At 39.6% G+C, this 21,576-nt stretch overlaps 1 protein-coding gene and 1 pseudogene across 1 annotated transcript; both read left to right on the top strand.

Annotated features, from left to right (window-relative positions):
- Positions 1-9,591: 9,591 nt before the first annotated feature.
- LOC131330014 (G-type lectin S-receptor-like serine/threonine-protein kinase SD2-5) lies at positions 9,592-21,425 on the top strand (annotated as a pseudogene).
- Positions 18,045-21,104, top strand: LOC131330015 (G-type lectin S-receptor-like serine/threonine-protein kinase SD2-5). Its single transcript, XM_058363470.1, has one exon. The coding sequence runs from the start codon at positions 18,537-18,539 to the stop codon at positions 21,096-21,098; it is 2,562 nt and encodes an 853-aa protein (XP_058219453.1). The 5' UTR covers positions 18,045-18,536; the 3' UTR covers positions 21,099-21,104.
- Positions 21,426-21,576: the final 151 nt, after the last annotated feature.

The following is a 21,576-nucleotide window of genomic DNA, read 5'->3' as shown; positions in this document are numbered from 1 at the left end:
TCGAAAAATTATTCCTTGGTCTTTACCACAATCCCACTTGTTAATTGCAAAACTCGAATGATCGGGAAGCAGAAAACCTCACAATTATCTTCCTTTCCGAAATGAAAGATGAAATTATTCCTTGGTCTTTACCACAATCCCACTTGTTAATTGCAAAACTCGAATGCTTGGGAAGCAGAAAACCTCACAATTATCTTCCTTTCCGAAATGAAAGAATTGCAAAACTCGAATGATCGGGAAGCAGAAAACCTCACAATTATCTTCCTTTCCGAAATGAAAGATGAAGGTAGTTATTGTTAGGGGTGAAGATTATCTTCATTTCTGAAATGAAAGACGAAGGTAGTTATTGTTAGGGGTGCAGATTATCTTCATTTCTGAAATGAAAGACGAAGGTAGTTATTGTTAGGGGTGCAGACAACTTTCAGCAGTGTTTTAGCCCTGGGGTGTGGGGGCGGAGCCCCCACGGCACAAAGTGCTGCAGTTCGGGGTACGACTTTAGGAGCACACCAAATTGCAGCGAAAACGATATTTCAAGGATTTGGGGTGTAATTTTCACATAGCACCCGACCTATTTTACACTACAATTTGTATGTAATTAGGTTAACGTGATTTTAGAGTCTTTACCACAATCCCACTTGTTAATTGCAAAACTCGAATGATCGGGAAGCAGAAAACCTCACAATTATCTTCATTTCTGAAATGAAAGACGAAGGTAGTTATTGTTAGGGGTGCAGACAACTTTCAGCAGTGTTTTAGCAGTGGGGTGTGGGGGCGGAGCCCCCATGGCACAAAGTGCTGCAGTTCGGGGTACGACTTTAGGAGCACACCAAACTGCAGCGAAAACGATATTTCAAGGACTTGAGGTGTAATTTTCACATTGCACCCGACCTATTTTACACTACAATTTGTATGTAATTAGGTTAACGTGATTTTAGAGAAAAACACAGAGAGGCGAGAGAAAACGCAGGTCTCATAGAGATTACTAGAAGAAAAAACATAGAGGTGAGAGAAAACGCAGGTCTTAGAGAGACTGCTAGAAGACTTGTACTCTTGATTCGATTTCATAGTGGACTGGTGTGGCTTCCGTGGTTTTTCCTCACGTTGAGGTTTTCCACGTATATCTTGTGTTCTTTCTTTTCTTGTTCGTTACGCACTATTTCTGTTTGCTTGCGATTTTCTGTGATCCTAGTTTTCAAGATCCGTAGGGTGTTGTAAGTTGAACAGGGAGTTCAATTCCTAACAAGTACGGCAGTTACAGCGAGATGAGACGGGTCGGCGGCAAGTAGGTGGTGCTTTGCTGGTGGGTTGAAGGGTGCACTGGTAATACCCCGGAACAGAGGGTTCACAAGGTCGGTATGGAGTATGGACCAATTGGGATTTTCTATCTAAAATCCCCTTTCTCTTCACTTCATGTATTTGCAAAGAAGTTAAAAACACATAAAAAAAAAAAAAAACAAACAAACAAACAAACAAATCAAGGGATTCCAGATCAGTTCTCGAAACTGTAAACCGTAACGTCATAATTAGTACTAGCGTCTGGGGCACACGTCGCGATACTTGTGCAAAAAAAAAAAGGGAAAATACACAATATTATAACCCAAAGGCCCAAACTTCTTTCAAAGGCAATGCGATTTTGAATTTTTGGGATGAAAAGAGCATAATTCCTCTATGTCTCTAAATCCCGACAAATGAACTATTGAATCTGTAATGCAAAGAGATTCACAATTTACGTATACGCCCATGTTGGTCTATATGAATTTCCATTACAAAATTCTCTCTTAAGGTCATGAATCCATTTGATCGGGTTTGGGTTGATTGGAACTAAAATAGGTAATCATAGCACAAATATGGGAGAGAGTAATCCGTGTCTTACAAATACGAATTTTAATTGGAAAGGATGGCATTGATTGTGGGGGTAACCGTCAATGGAGTGGTTTCCTAGCAAATTTACAATGATGCAAACCAAACCAAAGGATAGATTCATAAGAGAAATAAATCTCAAAATGAGATACAAGGAGCAAAAGCTCTCTATATTCTTTTATCAATATATTAAAAAAAAAACTACCTAATGAGCACTCTAGACTCCTATTTATAGACCCTCTACTACAAAGACCTCAAAAAGACATACATACCCTTAAACCTATTGCATTAGACTCATCCTCTTAAAAAAACAACTTGTCCTCAAGTTGAACACAAGACTCAAGACAACTAAATAAAGAAAACATAGAACTATAGAACTATTTATTATGCAGCTCCGAAGTAGGCATGTGACTACTGGCGGCTGTACATGTACCATTCCATGGTCACATGAACACCCTAAACATTTTTTTTCCCTTAGAATATATGTAAAGATTATGGGCTAGTCTTGTTTTGAACACCCAATTCTAATAATCTTGAACATTTAACCTAAACACAATAGAACACCCAACAATCCATTGAACACTCAATCACAATCCGATTATAACCTATCAATCTAGGCAATTCATACTTAAACACGTAACACATTATCTCAAAAAAGCTCACAATCCTAATGGAAAACATTATAAAAAAATAAAGAGAGAAGAATCTAGTGGTTTAAGTATTATGCTCTGCATTCTTTATCCATCTCCACTGTCGATGATTTAAGTGTGTTAATTTCGCATTTGTAACAATAACTACTTTATTATGGAGTAGTATTTTTTGTCTTGTTAGCTTGTAGAATTGCAGACAAAGCTTTAAAAAATTTAACTACATTGCAAAACCCCGTTAACTTAAATGATATTCCTTAGACTTTAAGGCTACGATAGAAAATCTCATAGTGTCATCCAAATGAACAACATATTTTCGAAAAGGTCGGCCCCAATACTGTCTACTACGCAATACGACAACTTTAAAAAAGTTTAAATTTTTGTTAAATAATGTAGTGTATATTTTTAAGTTCTCATTTTGTCTCGTAGTTAATTGTTATAGAATAGAGAGTACACATTTTTTTGTCCACACAGTTTATACTAATTTACGAGGTTTTGGGCATATATCATTGATCAATACACTAGCTAGTAGAGTTAAGGTAATTTCTGAACACCCTATTACAAATTCCTGGAGCCGCCACTGCATGTGACTACATTTCCTTAATTCATGTCATCCTCACATGCAATAACCCATCTTCAATACGAGCTTTTGTGTAAAGACCCGTAATTTCGCTTAATAAAGTTAAATTGTTTCGCAAATGATAATTGCGAATATTATTTGGATAATTGTTTGAGGGGTTCAATGTGTAAGAGTTTTAAAGATTTGGGTGAGTGGATAATATGCATTTTTGTGAGTATATAAGGGAGGAGTGTGAGAAACAAACTCACACCCCTCACTCCCTCTCTCCCGTCCATCTCTCTATCCTCGGTCTCTCCCTCTCCTTCTCACTCTCACCCATTTTTTCACCAAACCACCTCAAAACCCACTCAAAATAGCCTTCAATCCTTCACTCATTCGCGTATTGCAGCCCGTATTGCGTTGGTTTGGGCTCGGTGAAGTGTATTCCGTTCGGTTGCAAGATTTGGGGCTAGGGCTTAGAGGATTCCTTCGTTTTGCTTTTGATTCTTGAGGTAAGGAGTTCTAACTTTCAATATATGTTTATGACTTGTTTCTACTGCTTGATTTGTGCCATTGATCGTGGTTGTTGTTGTTGATGTCGTTGTTGTTGAGGAACCCATGAAAATCTGCAGAAAATTTACTCGAACAGCCTTTGTTATCAATACCTTAGCTTTTGTTATCGATACCTTTGTATTCCAAAACCCAGAACACCACTTGTTATCGATACCATTTGTCATTGTTATCGATACCTTTGCGTCTGGAACCATTTTTGACCAAATGATATCGATACCTATGTGTTAGGTATCGATACCTATTGCTTATCTCCAGCTTTCACTGTTTTGCTTCATTTTTCACCGTTTTGATTTTCAATCACTTCCAACCCATTCAAACACTTCCCGAATGATCCCTAACTTGATTACTTGTATTCGAAGACCTCGTTGAACTTTTCCATGACCTTAATGCTCATTTGAACTTGATTTCACGAAATTCATTTTAAAAATCATTGTTGGATTGGAAAGGCATTAACATGTTGATAAAAGGATTTTGAAACTTACGGACACGATAAGAACATTTCAGGACATCCCGAATGGGTAAAGTGCCTGGCAGAGGACATCGGGGTCCTTTAATTGGCCCGGTATGAGCTATATGCTCGTAATTAATACTTCAAGACATCCCGAATGGGTAAAGTGTCTAGCAGAGGACATCGGGGTCCTTTAATTGGCCCGGTAAGAGCTTTGGCTCATGACACATGTACGAGACACGTTTTGGCATATGGTGTTTTCAAAGTTTGTTCAGTAAGACTCACGATTGGTCTTGAAAATGAAGTGCTGGATTTAAATTGCTATTACAGTCCATCCATGTGATCTTGCTGCCCTTGTTCATCTCGTGACCATTCCTGCATTTCATATGCATACATTGTTAGATTAGAGCTTTCTACTTGGCTAGTGTAGCTCAGACCTTCCATCATTTTCAGGTACTAATCCAGGATAGTAGCTTCATGTTTGGAATGCTTGGATGTGGACACACTTTTGAAAGCTAACATTGAGGAGTTACTAAGTCATCTTGTAAATTACTTATGGAGATGTATTTGTAACTCTATTTGTAAATCTTTTAATTAAAGAATATTGTAAGTTCTTAACTTTGGTTTGATGTTCCATACTTATGTTGATTTGGGCCATAGAGCCAATAATGTACTTTTTAGTAAACATTTGGACGTTGAAATGTAATTGATAGGAATGGAAATGTTAAACTCTTTTGGGTTATTGTACGGATTATTGTGAGGTTTTATGTATAAATATCTTTTATAATTATGTTGAAAATCGAGGGTGTGATATTTTGTTTGTGTAAATCCACCGCGTCATTGCTTATGTGCCAAGAAATCACCCATTTGCCATGTCTCTTGTGAATCAAAATATCTTCGGAGTAGCTCATCATAAACACCCCCAAGTTGTGCCAAAACCTATCCACCTTAGCATGTTGAAAAGTCACCACACAGTGTTCAAAACTTGCTTGCTTGAAGACAAAACCCAAATGGTCAACAAGTTGTCCTAAATCATCTTTTTCCTCTTTTGGTAATACCGAATGGAGTGTACTAGGAAAAGGAACCAATTTGATCACCTCTTGTACCATGTGCAACTCAGAAGGCAAATAATGGAAGCAATCATCAAGTTTTGGCTCTCCAAAATCTCCACCCATTGGTGGATGATCTAAAACGACTTCATCCATCTTCGGTGACACAACCAAAGCATAAGGAACTTCTTCTATCACTTCCTTGCTTTCTTGCCTAGTCATAAGTAAGCTTTCCTCGATCATATTAACAAGCATTCCCTCTTCATTGTCAACACAATACTCTTCTTCAAACTCGTCATAGATGGGAACATCTTCCGGTTCACCACTCTTAAAGATGAGATCATCTTCAAAATTACTTCTAATCTCGAAGGCATTATCAACCTTAAGATCTTCTCTAATCTCCAATATGGAGTCACCTTCAAGATCATTTCCAAGTTCCTCATTTGGATACTCATCAAAGACGGGGAGGACTTTGAAACCACCATCTTTAAAATCAGCTCTAAGCTCTTCAAGTGAGAGCTCATCAAATATAAGAATATCATGTGAGAACTCATCACAATAACATTGCTCTTCATCCTTCTCAAATGCATCCGGGTTGAGGCTCGTCTCTTCCTCTAGCACATCCGATTAGAGATTTTCATATGATTTGGAATCATAGTAACCATCAATATTCTTGAATAAAACAGACAAACGTTGCAACTTTTTCTCTGAAGTAGTAACTTCTCTTTTTAGTAACATTAGTTGCACCTTATCATACAAGGTAGCAACTTCTTCACTCAACTCTTTAATCTCATTTCTATTTTCATTTGAATTGCAATCATTTTCCCTTCCACATTGTGGAATAATGTTCAACCCTTCACCATAGTTCACCAAAAATCCTCTACCTCCACCTTCCCTTCTTCCTTTAACTCTATCCCTAAGTGTATGAGTCATTCCAATGGTAAAATCAGCCAATTCAATCACAAATCCAACCCAGCCAACTCAATCCCAAAACCAGTCAACTCAAATATTTTTCAACCCAAATCAATCAACTCAACATACAACTCAGCCAAAGTAGTTAAACCCAGTTAAGTTAGCAACCAAATAGCCTCAAATACCCAACAATACAACGGAAATCGACACTAATCGCAGCAAATCACAACAAACGAGACAAACCCAGTTGAAATCAAGCCTAAATTTTAGATTCGAGTGCCAAAGAGTAGTTCGGAGACCCTTACCACTGTTTTTGAGTGCCGAAAGAGGGTTAATTGACAGATTCTACTTCAATCGAAGGTTGTTCGACACTAATCAATAGTTTCAAAATCAGTCGAAGGTTGTTTGAACTGTATTCGAGTGATCCGAACACCATAGGAGTACTTCACAAGTCCGGGTCACACTTTTGATCTCCGAAATGGTAGAAACGAGTTCGAAAAAGGCTGGGTCAGGTGCGAAAAAGGCTGGGTCCGTCTCAGAATGCAAAACTGAGTATAGATCTATGGGTTTCGAGGGTTTTTCGGCTTCGAAAAGTACAGAAAATCAATTGTACAACTCTGAACTGGGTTATGGGTGTTCGAAACAGTGAAAATTAGCTTCAAAAAATGTCGATTTTAGAGTTTTAAGGCTCGAAATCGAGTTGTAGGGCCTTGGGTTGCACAGATCTAGAGATTTTGAGTGAAATGGTGTCTCCGGGGAGATTTTCCTGTGCCGTTTTAGGGTTTCGGTGAGATTTTCCGGTGAGGTTTAGGTTTCTGGCTAGATGAACGGTTGGATCAAGCCTAGAAGCTCTAATACTAAATGATGCAAACCAAATCAAATGATAGATTCATAAGAGAGATAAATCCCAAAATGGGATATAAGGAGCAAAAGCTCTCTATATTCTTTTATCAATACATTAGAAAAACTACCTAATGAGCACTCTAGACTCCTATTTATAGACCCTCTATTACAAAGGACTCAAAAAGACATATATACCCTTAAACCTACTGCATTACTCTCGTCCATGGTAGTTATTTCAAAAGCAAGAACGAAGTGTAACTTTTTATAGTAGAATGAAAAGTTCATATAGCCTGACGTTGGTGCGAGACCAAACTAATGCTCTCTCTTTATATATGAGAATAGATATACATACTGAATGAAACATCTTTAACTAGGATAAAAAATATATAATAAAGAACATCTTTAAGGATTGAAACACCGGCAACTATTTTGGAGCCAGAAATGATATCAAGTCCCTTTGAAACAGCTCTTGTACGACTGAAAACCCCTTCAGTTCTTTATTTACAGTTATTTAGTTACACTCAATGCTAGGGGGGATACGAATTCTGGCTAAACCGGAGCAAACCAGAAATCGAACCGAACCGACGGTTTAGTTCGGTTTTGAGATTGGACCAGTTCGGTCGGGTTTACCATTATTTGAAAAATCAATCTCGGTTGGGGAAGAAAGCAATTGGTACTTAGAACAGCACCGGATTGCTATGGCTACTCGTGCTGTTTCACCGGAACCCTAATTCATCGTTAGATCCCTAATCTGCAAAACAGACAATGGGTGAGCGCACCTTTGCCTCTCGTGGCAAAAGCCCTCCGATGCCTAAGTTAGTATCACGTACTAGCAAAAAACCCTAAATCTCAATAGGAAATATTGTATGAAAGCAATGTGTTGCGTACCTTTTACCTCTATGTTTACCTCATATTTATAGATTCTTGGATACTTGTTGCCCAAGTATCAGTGTTGCCCTAGGTTTCCTACCTCGTATAGGAAACCAGAATATCGTGGATTCTCTTTCCTTTATCTGTTCATTACCTTAGTCCATTTGGGACTCTTTTCCATAGCTGGCCGTACATCCCACTCTCGCTAGGTATCCTTTCTAGACCCTATATTCTCGGGATCTCTTTCTTTAACGGAATAACACTGCGTTCTTCCTTCTTTAGCACTTGATTAGAGTTCTTTCCTTGTTCGGCTATCTCATTGCCGAACAGGTTTGCCTGGGTTAGCTACTTCACATGTAACTAGTCCTACAATAACATTTAGACAAATGCCATTGTATATCTATATCTGCTGAACAGATATCTTAGACCAATGACTTTTCATGCCATTTGTCCATATCGCCGATCACTGCTCATGGTGGTTCTTATCATTGTATTCTTTCCGTGATCCCTCATACCACGTGTTCGGCCGTTTAGTTGTACTTGTTCGGAAATACCTCCCTACAATTGGTGCCGTCTGTGGGAAACGAACGATTTCTCTTTGAAAAAGGACAATGGTGGAAATAGATCCAGGGCCAGACTGATAATACACAAGTACCGAAAAATCAAGGTGTTGGGATTCGAAATCCAAACCTAAGGTCTAGTAGTGCCTCGCTTTACCGCTTGGCTTTCCAACCTTTTGTTTTGTTTTTGTAGAATTATTATATATTTGTTACATACATAACTTAGATTCTTAAGAATCATACTCTTAACTACAAACCCTAAAGTGTCAGATTGTTAAGTGACTCATCTCTCTCTCTCCCTCCTTTTTCTTCTAGAATTGAACCTCCCGAGGATCCAACAAAATAAGCAGCTCCGGCAAAACCATAAATCGAAATCAAAAATAAATCCCTCTCTCAAAATTGAAATCTTACGGTTAATATATAGTTAAAGACTGCAAATTTGTGCCTTCTAAATCTCTGATAGTTAATGAATAAGTTCATTATAACCTATATTTTTGCTATCTAAGCCTTCATTCTAGCCAACGTGTAGAATACATTCTGAATCCAGTTGTGTCATCAATGTCCATGAATGGAATTAGACCAAACCGAATAAACCCGTCAAATCGATTGAAACCAAACCGACCCGATTTCAATTGGTTTCGGTTTACATTTCCTCAAACTGAAATGTCCGGTTTGGATCCCAAATATACATCCAAACTAGACCGAACAAGTTACACCCTACCCAAACCAAAGGCTCTTGTAGTGGACCGGAAAATTCTAAAACCACCAACACATTGCACAAACAAATGCACAACCTTCTCAAATGGGTGTGTGGGGTTCACGCACTACACCAGTAGTGTGTATGAAGCTCACATACCCATGTGAGTATTTGTGTACTTATTTGTAAAATGTGTTTGTAATTGTAGAATGACTTTTTTGTGGTCCTAGTGGACCTTTATTTTTATTTTTATTTTTATTTATCCTCATCCTAGTGGACCTAGTGGTAGCAGTGAAGATAGAGAGAAGTTCCAATCAATCCCCAAGACAAGTCGTGCGAAGCGAAAGGTCTCCAGTCCACTCATAGTAGTAATTGCCAGTCATGCACCTCCAATCACGTTTGGCAGGTACTTTCACCTTTTTCATTAGAAGGATCCGCAGGTCACAAGTCCAATTTGGCTTCTCCAACATGGTTCAACTTCCAGCGTACCCGATGATGCACACCCATCAACCGCCAAATACAAAGAAAAAAAACAAAAACAAAAAACAAAAAATCTGAATTGTTCATGTTGTTCATAACCAACAATAATTATATGGCATAAGAAAAAATAACAAAAACATTCTAGGGGAGGGCTCGTACTTCTCAAAGATCACAAGGTGCTGAAATGGTAGGATATCTAGGGTCTTTCGGTTTTTGTGAAAGGGATGCTCTTCTCATGTTATTGCTGATTGCCCAACCACAGCCTTCTTGTGTCTGCCCTGCTCCTACTATAGCTAATAGGAAAGGGCGGAACTTAGCTCAGCACTAAGCAATCTAGGGAAAAGAAAGCTAACTCTGGCCATCGCAAAAAATAAAATTATAAGCGAGTCCTTCAGTACCTCTTTAATACATTAAAAAAAGATGCTCACAAGGTCCATAAAGACTCGGTCGGAAAACCAATTCGCAGCTCCAATACATTGAAGATTAGACTGATGACTTAGCCCAATTGGTGGGGACTTAAAAGGTTCTGTTTGCTTTGGTTGACGATGACTTCGGCTGTGGGTAGTTAACTCTCCTTTTCAAAGTGGATGATTTCATCTTCTTCCTCCAGCTTTAACTGAAACTGCCGGAGGGTTCTATCTAGAGCAGAAGCAATGAAAGCGAACCAGAAAAAGAATTTCCGGTTTGTTGTTTTCTTTCTTACTTGTCTCATGCATTCAACACAGAGTCAAGGTTTGGATTATCCAGCTACAATCAAGACTGCAAATATATCACAGATGTGGAAGATCGCCCCATCACCCGTCGAAGGTTCCTCCGCGCAAGTGGCACCTTTCCTCTATAGAGGAGCCAACGACACGCAACTCGACACGCAATTCATCTGCGGCTTCTACTGCAACTTCGACGGCACTGAATGTCTCTTTTCTGTCCTCGTCTTCCTAAACAAACCCAATTCCAGCAGCTCGAGAATAGAGTCCCCGCAGCTAGTGTGGTCTGCCAATCGCGACAACCCAGTTAAAGCCGGCGCAACTTTGCAACTAACAAAAGATGGGGATTTCTTACTGGCAGACACCGATGGCATCCCAGTTTGGTCAACAAACACAAGCAGTAAGTCTGTTTCGGGCTTGAATTTGACCGCATTGGGAAATCTTGTGCTCTTCGACGAAAACAATGATGCAGTTTGGAGGTCGGGTGATCACCCCACAGATTCTTTGGTTGTTGGCGACACATTGTTTTCTGGAACGGAGCTAACTGCCAGCACATCAGCATCAAACTGGAGTAAAGGGTTGTATGGACTTGCAATCAAAGGTTCACAACTGATTGCTTATGTGGATGCCGAGCCACCTCAATCCTACTTCTTCACAAATCCTGGTATCTTTGCCCCTCATTTTCAATTTATGCAGGCCATGTTTGCCGGGGGAACGAAGGTTCCGAGGGACCCCGCTTACATTCTAGCTGTCTGGCCCGGGCTTGCAGCCCGTTTCATGCAGTTGCGACCCGACGGACATTTAAGGGTTTATGAGTGGGGGGGATCAGATTGGGGAGAGGTAGGCGATGTTCTGACAGCATATACCGGTGAATGTGGGTACCCCATGGTTTGCGGAAAATATGGTGTTTGTTCAAAGGGCAAATGCGGTTGTCCTGAGGCAGCAAGTGACGGTACAATCTATTTCAAGCCTTTGAACGGGCAACCCAATCTGGGGTGCGAACTGCTCACGCCCATTTCTTGTGAGCGTCGCCAAGATCATATACTCCACGAGCTGAAAAACACTGATTACTTCTTTTTTCATCAAGAAATGGAGAATGTCGATGTTGAGAATTGCAAACTTACCTGTTTGAGGAACTGTTCCTGCAAAGCTGCCATATTCCGATACTATTCTGTTAATACTTCAATGGGAGATTGTTTCTTACCTTCTGAAATCTTTTCGCTCAGGAGGAATGAAGGGAACAATAATAGAGTCACCGTCTCCAGCAATGGAACTCTGTATACTTCTAGCCAAGAAGACAACAGAACTATTGTAACATTTGCTAAGGTTCAAAATATTCCAGCTAGTGCACCCAAGAATGGAAAAGGCAACAATATTGCACTCCCAATAGGATCAAGCATCGGAGCATTTTTTTGTGTGTTACTTCTAATTGGCGCGACTATTCTTTACTTGCAGAAAAAAAAGGACTTGGAAGAGGATGATGATGACGGTATAGATGAATTACCGGGGCTATCTACAAGATTCTCTTATGAAGATTTGAAATCTGCAACAGAGAATTTTAGCAAGAAGCTTGGACAAGGAGGATTTGGTTTTGTCTTTGAAGGGACTCTGGGAAACGGTACAAAAGTCGCGGTGAAACGTCTTAATGGTATAGGTCAGGTAAAGAAGTCATTCTTAGCCGAAGTAAAGACAATAGGCAACATTCACCATGTCAATTTGGTAAGACTGATAGGATATTGTGCTGAAAAATCTGAAAGGCTTTTGGTGTACGAGTACATGTGTAATGGGTCCTTGGACAAATGGATCTTCCGCAAAAACGAAGAGCTGCTTTCTCTTGAATGGCAATTGAGAAGGAAGATTATCTCAGGCATGGCCAAGGGACTAGCATATCTCCACGAAGAATGCAGACAGAAAATATTGCACTTGGATATAAAACCCCAAAACATCCTTCTGGATGAGAATTTTGACGCAAAAGTTGCCGACTTCGGTTTGTCAAAATTGATAGCCAAGGAGCAAAGCGGAGTTGTGGCAACAATGAGAGGAACACCAGGATATATGGCTCCGGAGTGGATGAGCTCTGTTATCACTGATAAAGTTGACGTCTACAGCTTTGGGGTCGTGGTTCTTGAAATCTTGTGTTGAAGGAAAAACTTGGACAGATATCAACTCGAAGAGGACATGCATTTATTGAGTCTTTTCGAGAGGAAAGCAGCAGAGGATCAACTTATGGACATAATCGATAAATCCAGCGAAGATATGCAGTTACATGGAGCAGAAGTCACGGAGATGCTTAGGATCGCGGCATGGTGTTTACAAAGTGATTTTACTAAGAGGCCTCCGATCTCAGTCGTGGTTAATGTCTTGGAGGGTCTAATGAAGGTTGACAGCAATTTGGATTTTTGCTTTACAAATCCCCCAGTCCTAGGAACAACTCCAGTTGTAGATAGCAACCGCGATGCCAACGACAATGCCACCGTATTACTTCCACAAGTTTTATCAGGACCGAGGTAAAGAAAGGTATGTTTTTCTAGCAATTCCAGTTCCTCATATGTCAGTATTAATTTACTTATGATACTTTCATTATATTGAGACCTGGGGATGGATAGAATTGTGGAAGCTATTAGGTCTTGTAAGTTGTATCCTAGTATTACTCAGATGTTGTCCTATTCTGCCTGTAATGTTATTGTTAGCATCTCTGAATAGTTCATATTTATTATTAGAGCATTTTCGAAGGTTTCATTCCAAGTTTCTGTTCACATATAATTTACAACAGTTCATGCAATTAATTTCCAAGGGTTGCAAGCTGCAACTCCAATTCACTTTTTAAGAGCTAGTTGAAAGTGCATAAAGCGAAAACCTACATCTCATGATAAACATATGTGCTTGTTTTATGGCGATGTTAGATTTTGGATATTATTTTTTTCATGCCCTGGTCATCCAATGTTTTCCTAAGATTTCATAGAAAGATCCAAGCAAAATCTAGGGCCATATGAATGAAAGACCAATAGAAGGTTTTGGCGATTTATACGGAAGGCTCCGGTACTCAACTAATTATCCTGAAGGCAAATGTCAATAACAGTTTAGAAAGGCTTTGCATCAAGAACCAGAACCAAGAGTAAAATTTTCTCTCACATTGTCCATACTAGCTCTCGATTCTCGAATAAGTATTCCAACTGTAAATACTAACCACTAAATTTTTTCATAACAAATACTCCTATCAACATACCAATGTAACTATGTAAGCATTCAAATTAAGGAACATAAAAATGTAAATACCAACCTCAGAGTTCCAATGATGGAACATTAATCAAGGAGATGTATATCGAGATGAAAATTGTGGATTGCATGGATGATGAATAAAGCAGCAAGAAAAAGAAAAGGTGGGACAAAGCAGATCGAGACATACAATTTCAGTACAACACTGATCTTACAACATAACAACAAAAAGTGAATTGGAGAATGAAAGCACACAACAATTATAGGGACTGTTACTTGAGATGTGGAGTTTGTATCTAATTTCACCGATATCAATTGCATTTGTTCATTCTCAAAAATATTCATATCGACACAAAATCCAAGGGCACAGAACAACCACCAAGAAGTTAGTACCGAGAAAAAATGCCTTAAATTCTTTCTGTCCCTTCGTTCTCGAATTGTATTTGGGCGGAATTTTTAATCTCCAAGCTCAACTACAGCATTTGGCAACTAAAAGGGAAACCCCATTTCTGCTAAGCTCCAAATTTTCAGAAACCACCAAAACCCCAATATTTTGTTTGCATCACCAGAACTAGAAATCACCCCAAGGTTTTAAGCTAGCGATCTGTTCGTTTAACTCAGTAACATGTTGTACCATTTTGAAACCAAACATTCTTTCCCTTCCTTCCCTTCCTCTGTCGCACCTCAAGGCTCAAAGGCTTCCAATTGCGTTCCACAATTATCAGGGAAACCTTATTGTTAGGTGGCATAACTGCTTGACTGCTTGAGATCTTCAATGAGCGGCGCCATACACTGGTTTAACATTCTGGTAGCACTTGTAGAACAATCTATATCTAACACATAGCTAATATACTAATTGCTTTCAATGATACGTTTCTTAGAAAACTTCAAGTTTGGGTGTATATTAACCATAATTTCCATAACTAGGCTTACTTATAGAGTGTTGATTTACTCAGTAAAGAAAACTATAATTTTGTGTTCACCTTCTATAGTCACAATCTCCCGCAAAATTTTGCATCTGTGATCTACTAAAGTTTTTGGGGTTGCATTTGATTGTGTTGTAAAACCTGTCTCTCCTCCCGATGATTTGATTATGGTCATATCGACATTTGAGTATTTGTGTCACTAGACTCATTGCTGCATAATTCAACCGCAGATTCCCTAGACACATCCACCCCCAATCATTTATTTTTTTACTAGCGAAGAGGCACGTGCGATGCACGTGGAAGAGGTTGCCAAGTAAATGTCACAGATATTTCAGTAATTATTGTTTTCCTACTACAATTGAACATGCTTTCATATACAAGGCTAGGGAATGTGAGATCCTCCGAGTCCATGTCATATGCATGCTCTGTTTGGAACTTGAGGAAGGGAAGATAAGAGAAGAGAGAATTATAAACAGGGAAATTGGAGAGAAAGTTAAGAAGAAATTGAAAAGAAAATTGAACTTGTTTTTTAAAACTTTTCCTTCTTTCTCTGGAAACCAAACAATGGAAAGAATTTTTTTAAAACTTTCTCTTCTTTTCCATTTCTTTCCCTAAGAGCCCCTTTGGATGATGAGAAAGGGGGAGATAAGAAAGGGGAAAGGCCAATAAAAAAATTTCATTTTTGTAATTTTCTCTCAATTTCTCACCAAAATGCTCCATCCAAATGAGGGATTTCACAAGAAACCATAACCCTTTCCTTTCTTTTTCCATGAAACCCCTCCATCCAAAGGGGCTTAGAGTTCCAAACACACCCTTAGCTACCACATACAAGAAAGAAAACAAGATTATTACAACTGGAATTACCAGAAGTGTTTGTTTATTTTGTAATCACTATAACCAGGATTAACAATAATAGACAGCACTTCGGCAAAGTCGATCAATAGGGCACATCAATCTGTAAGATTTCAGTTTTTATCTCTATGATAATGAAATTTTCTTTGCTGATAAAAAAAAAAAGGGTCATTAAGGATCATAAATCCAGAACCACCTTCGTGCACTTGTTCCAATTTTTCAACTGAAAAAGGCGCTTGAAACTGAAAAAGCAAAAATAATGCACTACCTATAAATGATTTTGTCATTGAGGTTACAAAAATTATATCCTAGCCACCTTCTGCCTGACACCATTACCATTATGCATTCAGAAACGAATCTACAAGACTAAATCAGACAACCATGCATATCATACCAATATGTCCAACAAGAACATCGATCTAAGTGGTAGAGTACCCTGCACCATTTTAATGCTTTCTTGAGCTATAGTGCATTGCCCTCTCATACAGCTGGCTCGTACCTGAGTTTATGAATGAGAATCATACCATTATCAGCTTGAAGCATTGAGGAAAAAACAAAAAAACCAAGTCCCGTAACCCGTGCCTTTTTTTAACACAAGCAACATAGAAATCAAGCATAACCCAATACATAGCTGGAGCCTCGAGGTGTCCACCTAGACTCCATATGTCCTGGTCTAATCACGGCATCACCCACCCTGCAGATATTATACAACACGAAAAGGATTCATATGCTATATCAACACTAAAACCTTCAGGGGATGGCCATCTGTGCCCAAAGAAAGGTATTAGCCATACATGAAATATATTACATGCAAGAATTCATTAGTCTGACGTTGGTGTGTGTTACCGTGTGCCAAAGCAACAGACATGATTTAAGATAGGAATGCCTTGAAGAGAATCCGTGGTAGCTAGTTGATGATAGAAAATCAGCCAAATCAAAGAGTAGAATCCTACTAAACAACATGTAAATACAGCAAGAAGATTTTTTGTCGACTTACCTTATCCCAATTCTCTTCAAATTCAATACCTCCACATCCTGAAAGCTAATGGTACATCCGAGCCTATCAGATACAATGGGAAGGTAGTATTCTTGGTCACGGGGAACAAATGATTCGACCATGAATGTGGTAAGTGGTGCCTTGCAGCCACCCATCTTAACCTAGAGGATTTAGTTCACGAGTAAGTAGGAAGGAATCACAGTACAGCTGATAGAGTTTGAAGTAAACTTAATTTGCTGATCACCTCCACACCAAGGCTAATTTTGCACAAACTCTAATAATAACAAAATCTAACTCTATTCTTTTTCAGTAGAGCGACTTTTCTACATTGAACATTTTCTACGTGCCTGTGAGACCCAAATGACAAAAGTTACCTTCACTTTTCCTTCCATTCTCTAATTCAACCTCTATCAGCAACTGAATAGCCAAAGAAAATAAAATGAGATTCCATAATTCTATAGTGCATGTGTACTCATGGCTTACTGCAATTTCCACACTGATACTTGTCTACTTGAAAAATCTTACTCCTAAAATGGCTCTATAAGGGGTTCTTAATCATCCAAACAAGGGAGAGAAACCTCTTCTCCTCCATTTCTTTTCTTTTTTCCTGATAACTCCCATCCAAATGTGCTGCTAGTTACACCAGCGCAATTGCTCTTTTAGTGGACCCAAAATTCTAAAACGACCAACATATTGCACAAACAAATGCACAACATCCTCACATGAGGGTGTAGAGCTCACACACCTATGTAAGTGTTTTTCGTACTTGTTTGTGTAATGTGTTTATGGCTGTAGAATGACTTCGTAGTGGTCCAAGTCTCTGTCGCCGGAATTGCTATTTGTCGCCATTGCTTTCGAGGTAGCATAAGAGCTTCAAGTAAGAACAAGAGAGGATTAGGAGGACAAGTAAGAACAAGAGAGGATTAGGAGGACACATGAGATGAGATCAAGCATCGCCACTGAATACGAACGGCAATGGCTAGGGCCACGGCGATCTCAATGCTAGATTAGTGTTGAAAATTCAGAGGAGAATGAGTATTTCAGGCTTTGTGTCGTTGAGAGATGAGGGAAAGGAGAGAGAAAATTGAGTGTGCGGTACAAAAGATAATGCAAGGTCATGTGCCCTTTGTTTTCTCCAAAAAAAAAATGTCATCTCAACGTCTACATTGCCATCTTAACGTGTAAGGAGGCCAGGTGTGCCTTTTCCGTTAGAAATTGGATGGAATATAACGGCATGGGCTCGTTTTGAAATTCTCTCCAATAAATCCCTTGAAGACAAGTTGTGTGAAAGGTCTCCAGTGACTCAGTCCACTCACAGATTTCAGAAATCAAGAACGCGTGTTTTATTCTCTGTCTTCCAGTTTTTCTCTCCTTTTCAATCACGACTTTTACAAATAGAAAGGGTCCACAAATCACAAGTCCAATTTGGACACTCCAACATGGTTCAACTTGCCTACCCCCGTGAACTGCCAAATACGAGAAAAACACATTTGAACCGTTCATTTTGTTCATAATTAACTAACACTAGTTATGGAATAAGAAACAATAACTCTGGCCATTATCCCAAAAAAAAAAAAAGTGAGTCCTTGTCGGTACCTGTTTAACACGTTATGAAAATATGTTCACAAGGGCCAGAAAAACTCGATCGTAAAACCAATTCGCAGCTCCGATAACAAGTCTTAGAAGACTTACATTGAAGATGTGACTGATGACTTAAAAAACCCAATTGATTGGAACATAAGTCTATGTTTGCTTTGGTTTATGAGATGGATGACTTGGGCTGTGGATAGGTTAACAATGACTTATAGTCGATGAAGACTTTATATTGTGCTTTCTAAACCGCTCATTTGTGGAATCACTGAATACTATGGTGCTAGAGATAGAATTCAAACACAATTAACCTTATTCACATCTCTCATCTCACACACAAACATGGTGGGGGAAACTACCTGGGGGGATCCGATCTCTTCTCTCTCTTCTATTTTCCCACGTTCTATTGTACACATACACAAAACATTTGTACACTAAAATTTTAAAATTATAGACAAAACACAAAAGACACCAAACTCACATTTACTCTCTCAACTCTCCATCACTCAATTCCACCGAAACAGTTGGCTGGCTTGGCCCCTCACTTTCAATTCTGATCATCTCTCTTGTCTCGTTCACACCTCACAAACACTCTAACTAACCCCACAATAAATTAAGCTTTATCTCCAACAAATACAAGATAGCCTCAGTTTTGTTCCAAGGTGTAGTTAATTCTCTTGGTTAAAGTGGATGATTTCATCTTCTTCCTCCAGCTTTACCTGAAACTGCCGGAGGGTTCTTAGAATAGAAGCAATGAATGAGAACCAGATAAAGAATATCTGGTGTGTTGTTTTCTTTCTTTCTTGTCTCGTACATTCAACACGCAGTCAAGTTTTGGATTATCCAGCTACAATTAAGACTGCAAATACATCCCAGCTGTGGAAGATCGATCCCTCACCCGTCGAGCTTGAAGGTTCCTTCGGGCAAGTGGCACCTTTCCTGTACAGAGTAACGAACGACACAGAATTCTTCTGTGGCTTCTACTGCAATTTCGATGGCACTCAATGTCTCTTTTCTGTCCTCATCCACCGAAACAAACAAAATCCCAGAAGAGTGTTGATGGAGTCCCCACAGCTGGTGTGGTACGCCAACCGCGACTACCCGGTTAAAGCCGGTGCAACTTTGGAACTAACAAAAGATGGAGATTTTTTACTGGCAGACGTCGATGGCACTCAAGTTTGGTCAACAAACACAAGCAGTAAGTCTGTCAAAAGCTTAACCTTGACCGCAATTGGAAATCTTGTGCTCCTTGACGAAAACAATGATACAGTTTGGGAGTCGGTTGATTACCCCACAGATACTTTGGTCGATGGGCAAACATTGTATTCTGGAATGGAGCTAACTGCCAGCATGTCAACTTCAAACTGGAGTAAAGGGATGTTTGGACTTGCTATCAAGGGTTCGCAATTGATTGGTTACGTGGATGCCAACCCACCTCAATCCTACTTCTTCATGTATCCGGGTGCCTTTCCCCCGCATTTTGCATTTACTCAAGTCGTGTTTGCCAAGGGAATGAAGGTTCCGAAGGAACCCGTTTACGGGCTAACTGCCTTGCCCGGGTCTGCAGCCCGGTTCATGAAGTTGGAACCCGACGGACATTTAAGGGTTCATGAGTGGGGGGGATCAGATTGGGGAGAGGTAGGCGACCTTCTGACAGCGTATACTGGTGAATGTGGGTACCCCATGGTTTGCGGAAAATATGGCGTTTGTTTGAAGGGCGAATGTGGTTGTCCTGAGGCAGCAAGTGACGGTACAATCTATTTCAAGCCTTTGAACGGGCAACCCAATCTGGGGTGTGAACTGCTCACGCCCATTTCTTGTGAGCGTCGCCAAGATCATATACTCCTCGAGCTAAAAAACACCGATTACTTCTTTTTTCAACAAGAAATGGAGAATGTCGACGTTGAGAATTGCAAACTTGCCTGTTTGACGAACTGTTCCTGCAAGGCTGCCATATTCCAATACAATTCGGTTAATACTTCAATGGGAGATTGTTTCTTACCGTCTGAAATCTTTTCGCTCAGGAGGAATGAAGGGAACAATTATAAAGTCACCGTCTCCCGCAATGGAACTCTGTATACTTCTAGCCAAGAAAACAACACAACTATTATAACATTTGTTAAGGTTCAAAATATTCCAGCTAGTGCACCCAAAAATAGAAAAGGCAACGACATTGTCCTCCCAGTAGGATTAAGCCTTGGAGCATTTTTTGGTGTGTTACTTCTAATTGGTGCTGTTATTCTTTACTTACAGAAAAAAAGGGACTTGGAGGAGGATGAGGAAGATGACGACTGTAGAGATGAATTACCGGGCCTATCTACAAGATTCTCTTATGAAGACTTGAAATCCGCAACAGAGAATTTTAGCAAGAAGCTTGGGCAAGGAGGATTTGGTTCAGTCTTTGAAGGGACTATGGGAAACGGCACAAAAGTTGCGGTAAAGCGTCTCAACGGTATAGGTCAGGTAAAGAAGTCATTCTTAGCCGAAGTAAAGACAATAGGCAACATTCACCATGTCAATTTGGTAAGACTGATAGGATATTGTGCTGAAAAATCTGAAACGCTTTTGGTGTACGAGTACATGTGTAATGGGTCCTTGGACAAATGGATCTTCCGCAAAAACGAAGAGCTGCTTCCTCTCGAATGGCGATTGAGAAGGAAGATTATCTCAGGCATGGCCAAGGGACTAGCATATCTCCACGAAGAATGCAGACAGAAAATATTGCACTTGGATATAAAACCCCAAAACATCCTTGTGGATGAAAATTTTGAAGGAAAAGTTGCAGACTTCGGTTTGTCAAAATTGATAGCCAAGGAGCAAAGCCGAGTTGTGGCATCAATGCAAGGAACACCAGGATATATGGCTCCAGAGTGGATGAGCTCTGTAATCACTGATAAAGTCGACGTCTACAGCTTTGGGGTCGTGGTTCTTGAAATCTTGTGTGGAAGGAAAAACTTGGACAGAAATCAACCTGAGGAGGAAATGCATTTACTGAGTCTTTTCGAGAGAAAAGCAGCAGACGGTCAACTTATGGACATAATCGATAAATCCAGCGAAGATATGCAATTACATGTAGCAGAAGTGACAGAGATGCTAAGGATCGCGGCATGGTGTTTACAAAGTGAGTTTACTAAGAGGCCTCCGATCTCAGTCGTGGTTAAGGTCTTGGAGGGTCTAATGGAGGTTGACAGCGATTTGGATTTTCGCTTCACAAAACTCCCAGTACCGAAAACAACTCCATTCGTAGATAACAACCGTGATGCCAGTGACGATGCCACTGTATTACTTCCACAAGTTTTATCAGGGCCGAGGTAAAGGTAAGTTTTTCTAGCAATTCTAGTTTCCCATATGTCGGTATTAATTTACTTATGATACTTCCATTTCATATTTGGAAGGATAGAATTGAGAAAGCTATTAGGTCTTGTAACTGTATCCTAGTAATACCACTACACGTACCGAAAGACCCTAGATGTTGTCCTATTGCCAATTTGGATAAGTATTTCTCAGATGTCCTACTCCCCCTGTAATGTTATCGTTAGCATCTCTGAATAGTTCATATTTATTCCTTGGAGCATTTCCCAAGATTGAATTCCGAGTTTCCGCTCACATATAAATTACTCCAGTTCACACAGTTAATTTCCAATGGTTGCTTCAACCCTATGGAACTTCCTATGGTTGCTTCAACCCTATGGAACTTCCTATGGTTGCTTCAACCCTATGAAATCTGCAACTCCCAATTACTTTTTAAGAGCTAGTTGAAAGTGCATAAAGTGAAAACCTACATCTCATGATA

Source organism: Rhododendron vialii, chromosome 6a (genome assembly GCF_030253575.1).
Source record: "Rhododendron vialii isolate Sample 1 chromosome 6a, ASM3025357v1".
Lineage (NCBI taxonomy): Eukaryota > Viridiplantae > Streptophyta > Magnoliopsida > Ericales > Ericaceae > Rhododendron > Rhododendron vialii.
The sequence above is the reverse complement of the archived record's forward strand: the minus strand, read 5'-3'. Positions and strand labels throughout refer to the sequence as shown.

Excerpts from the sequence above, each read along its gene's own strand:
- LOC131330015 (XM_058363470.1), top strand. The coding sequence starts at position 18,537 with ATGAATGAGAACCAGATAAAGAATATCTGGTGTGTTGTTTTCTTTCTT.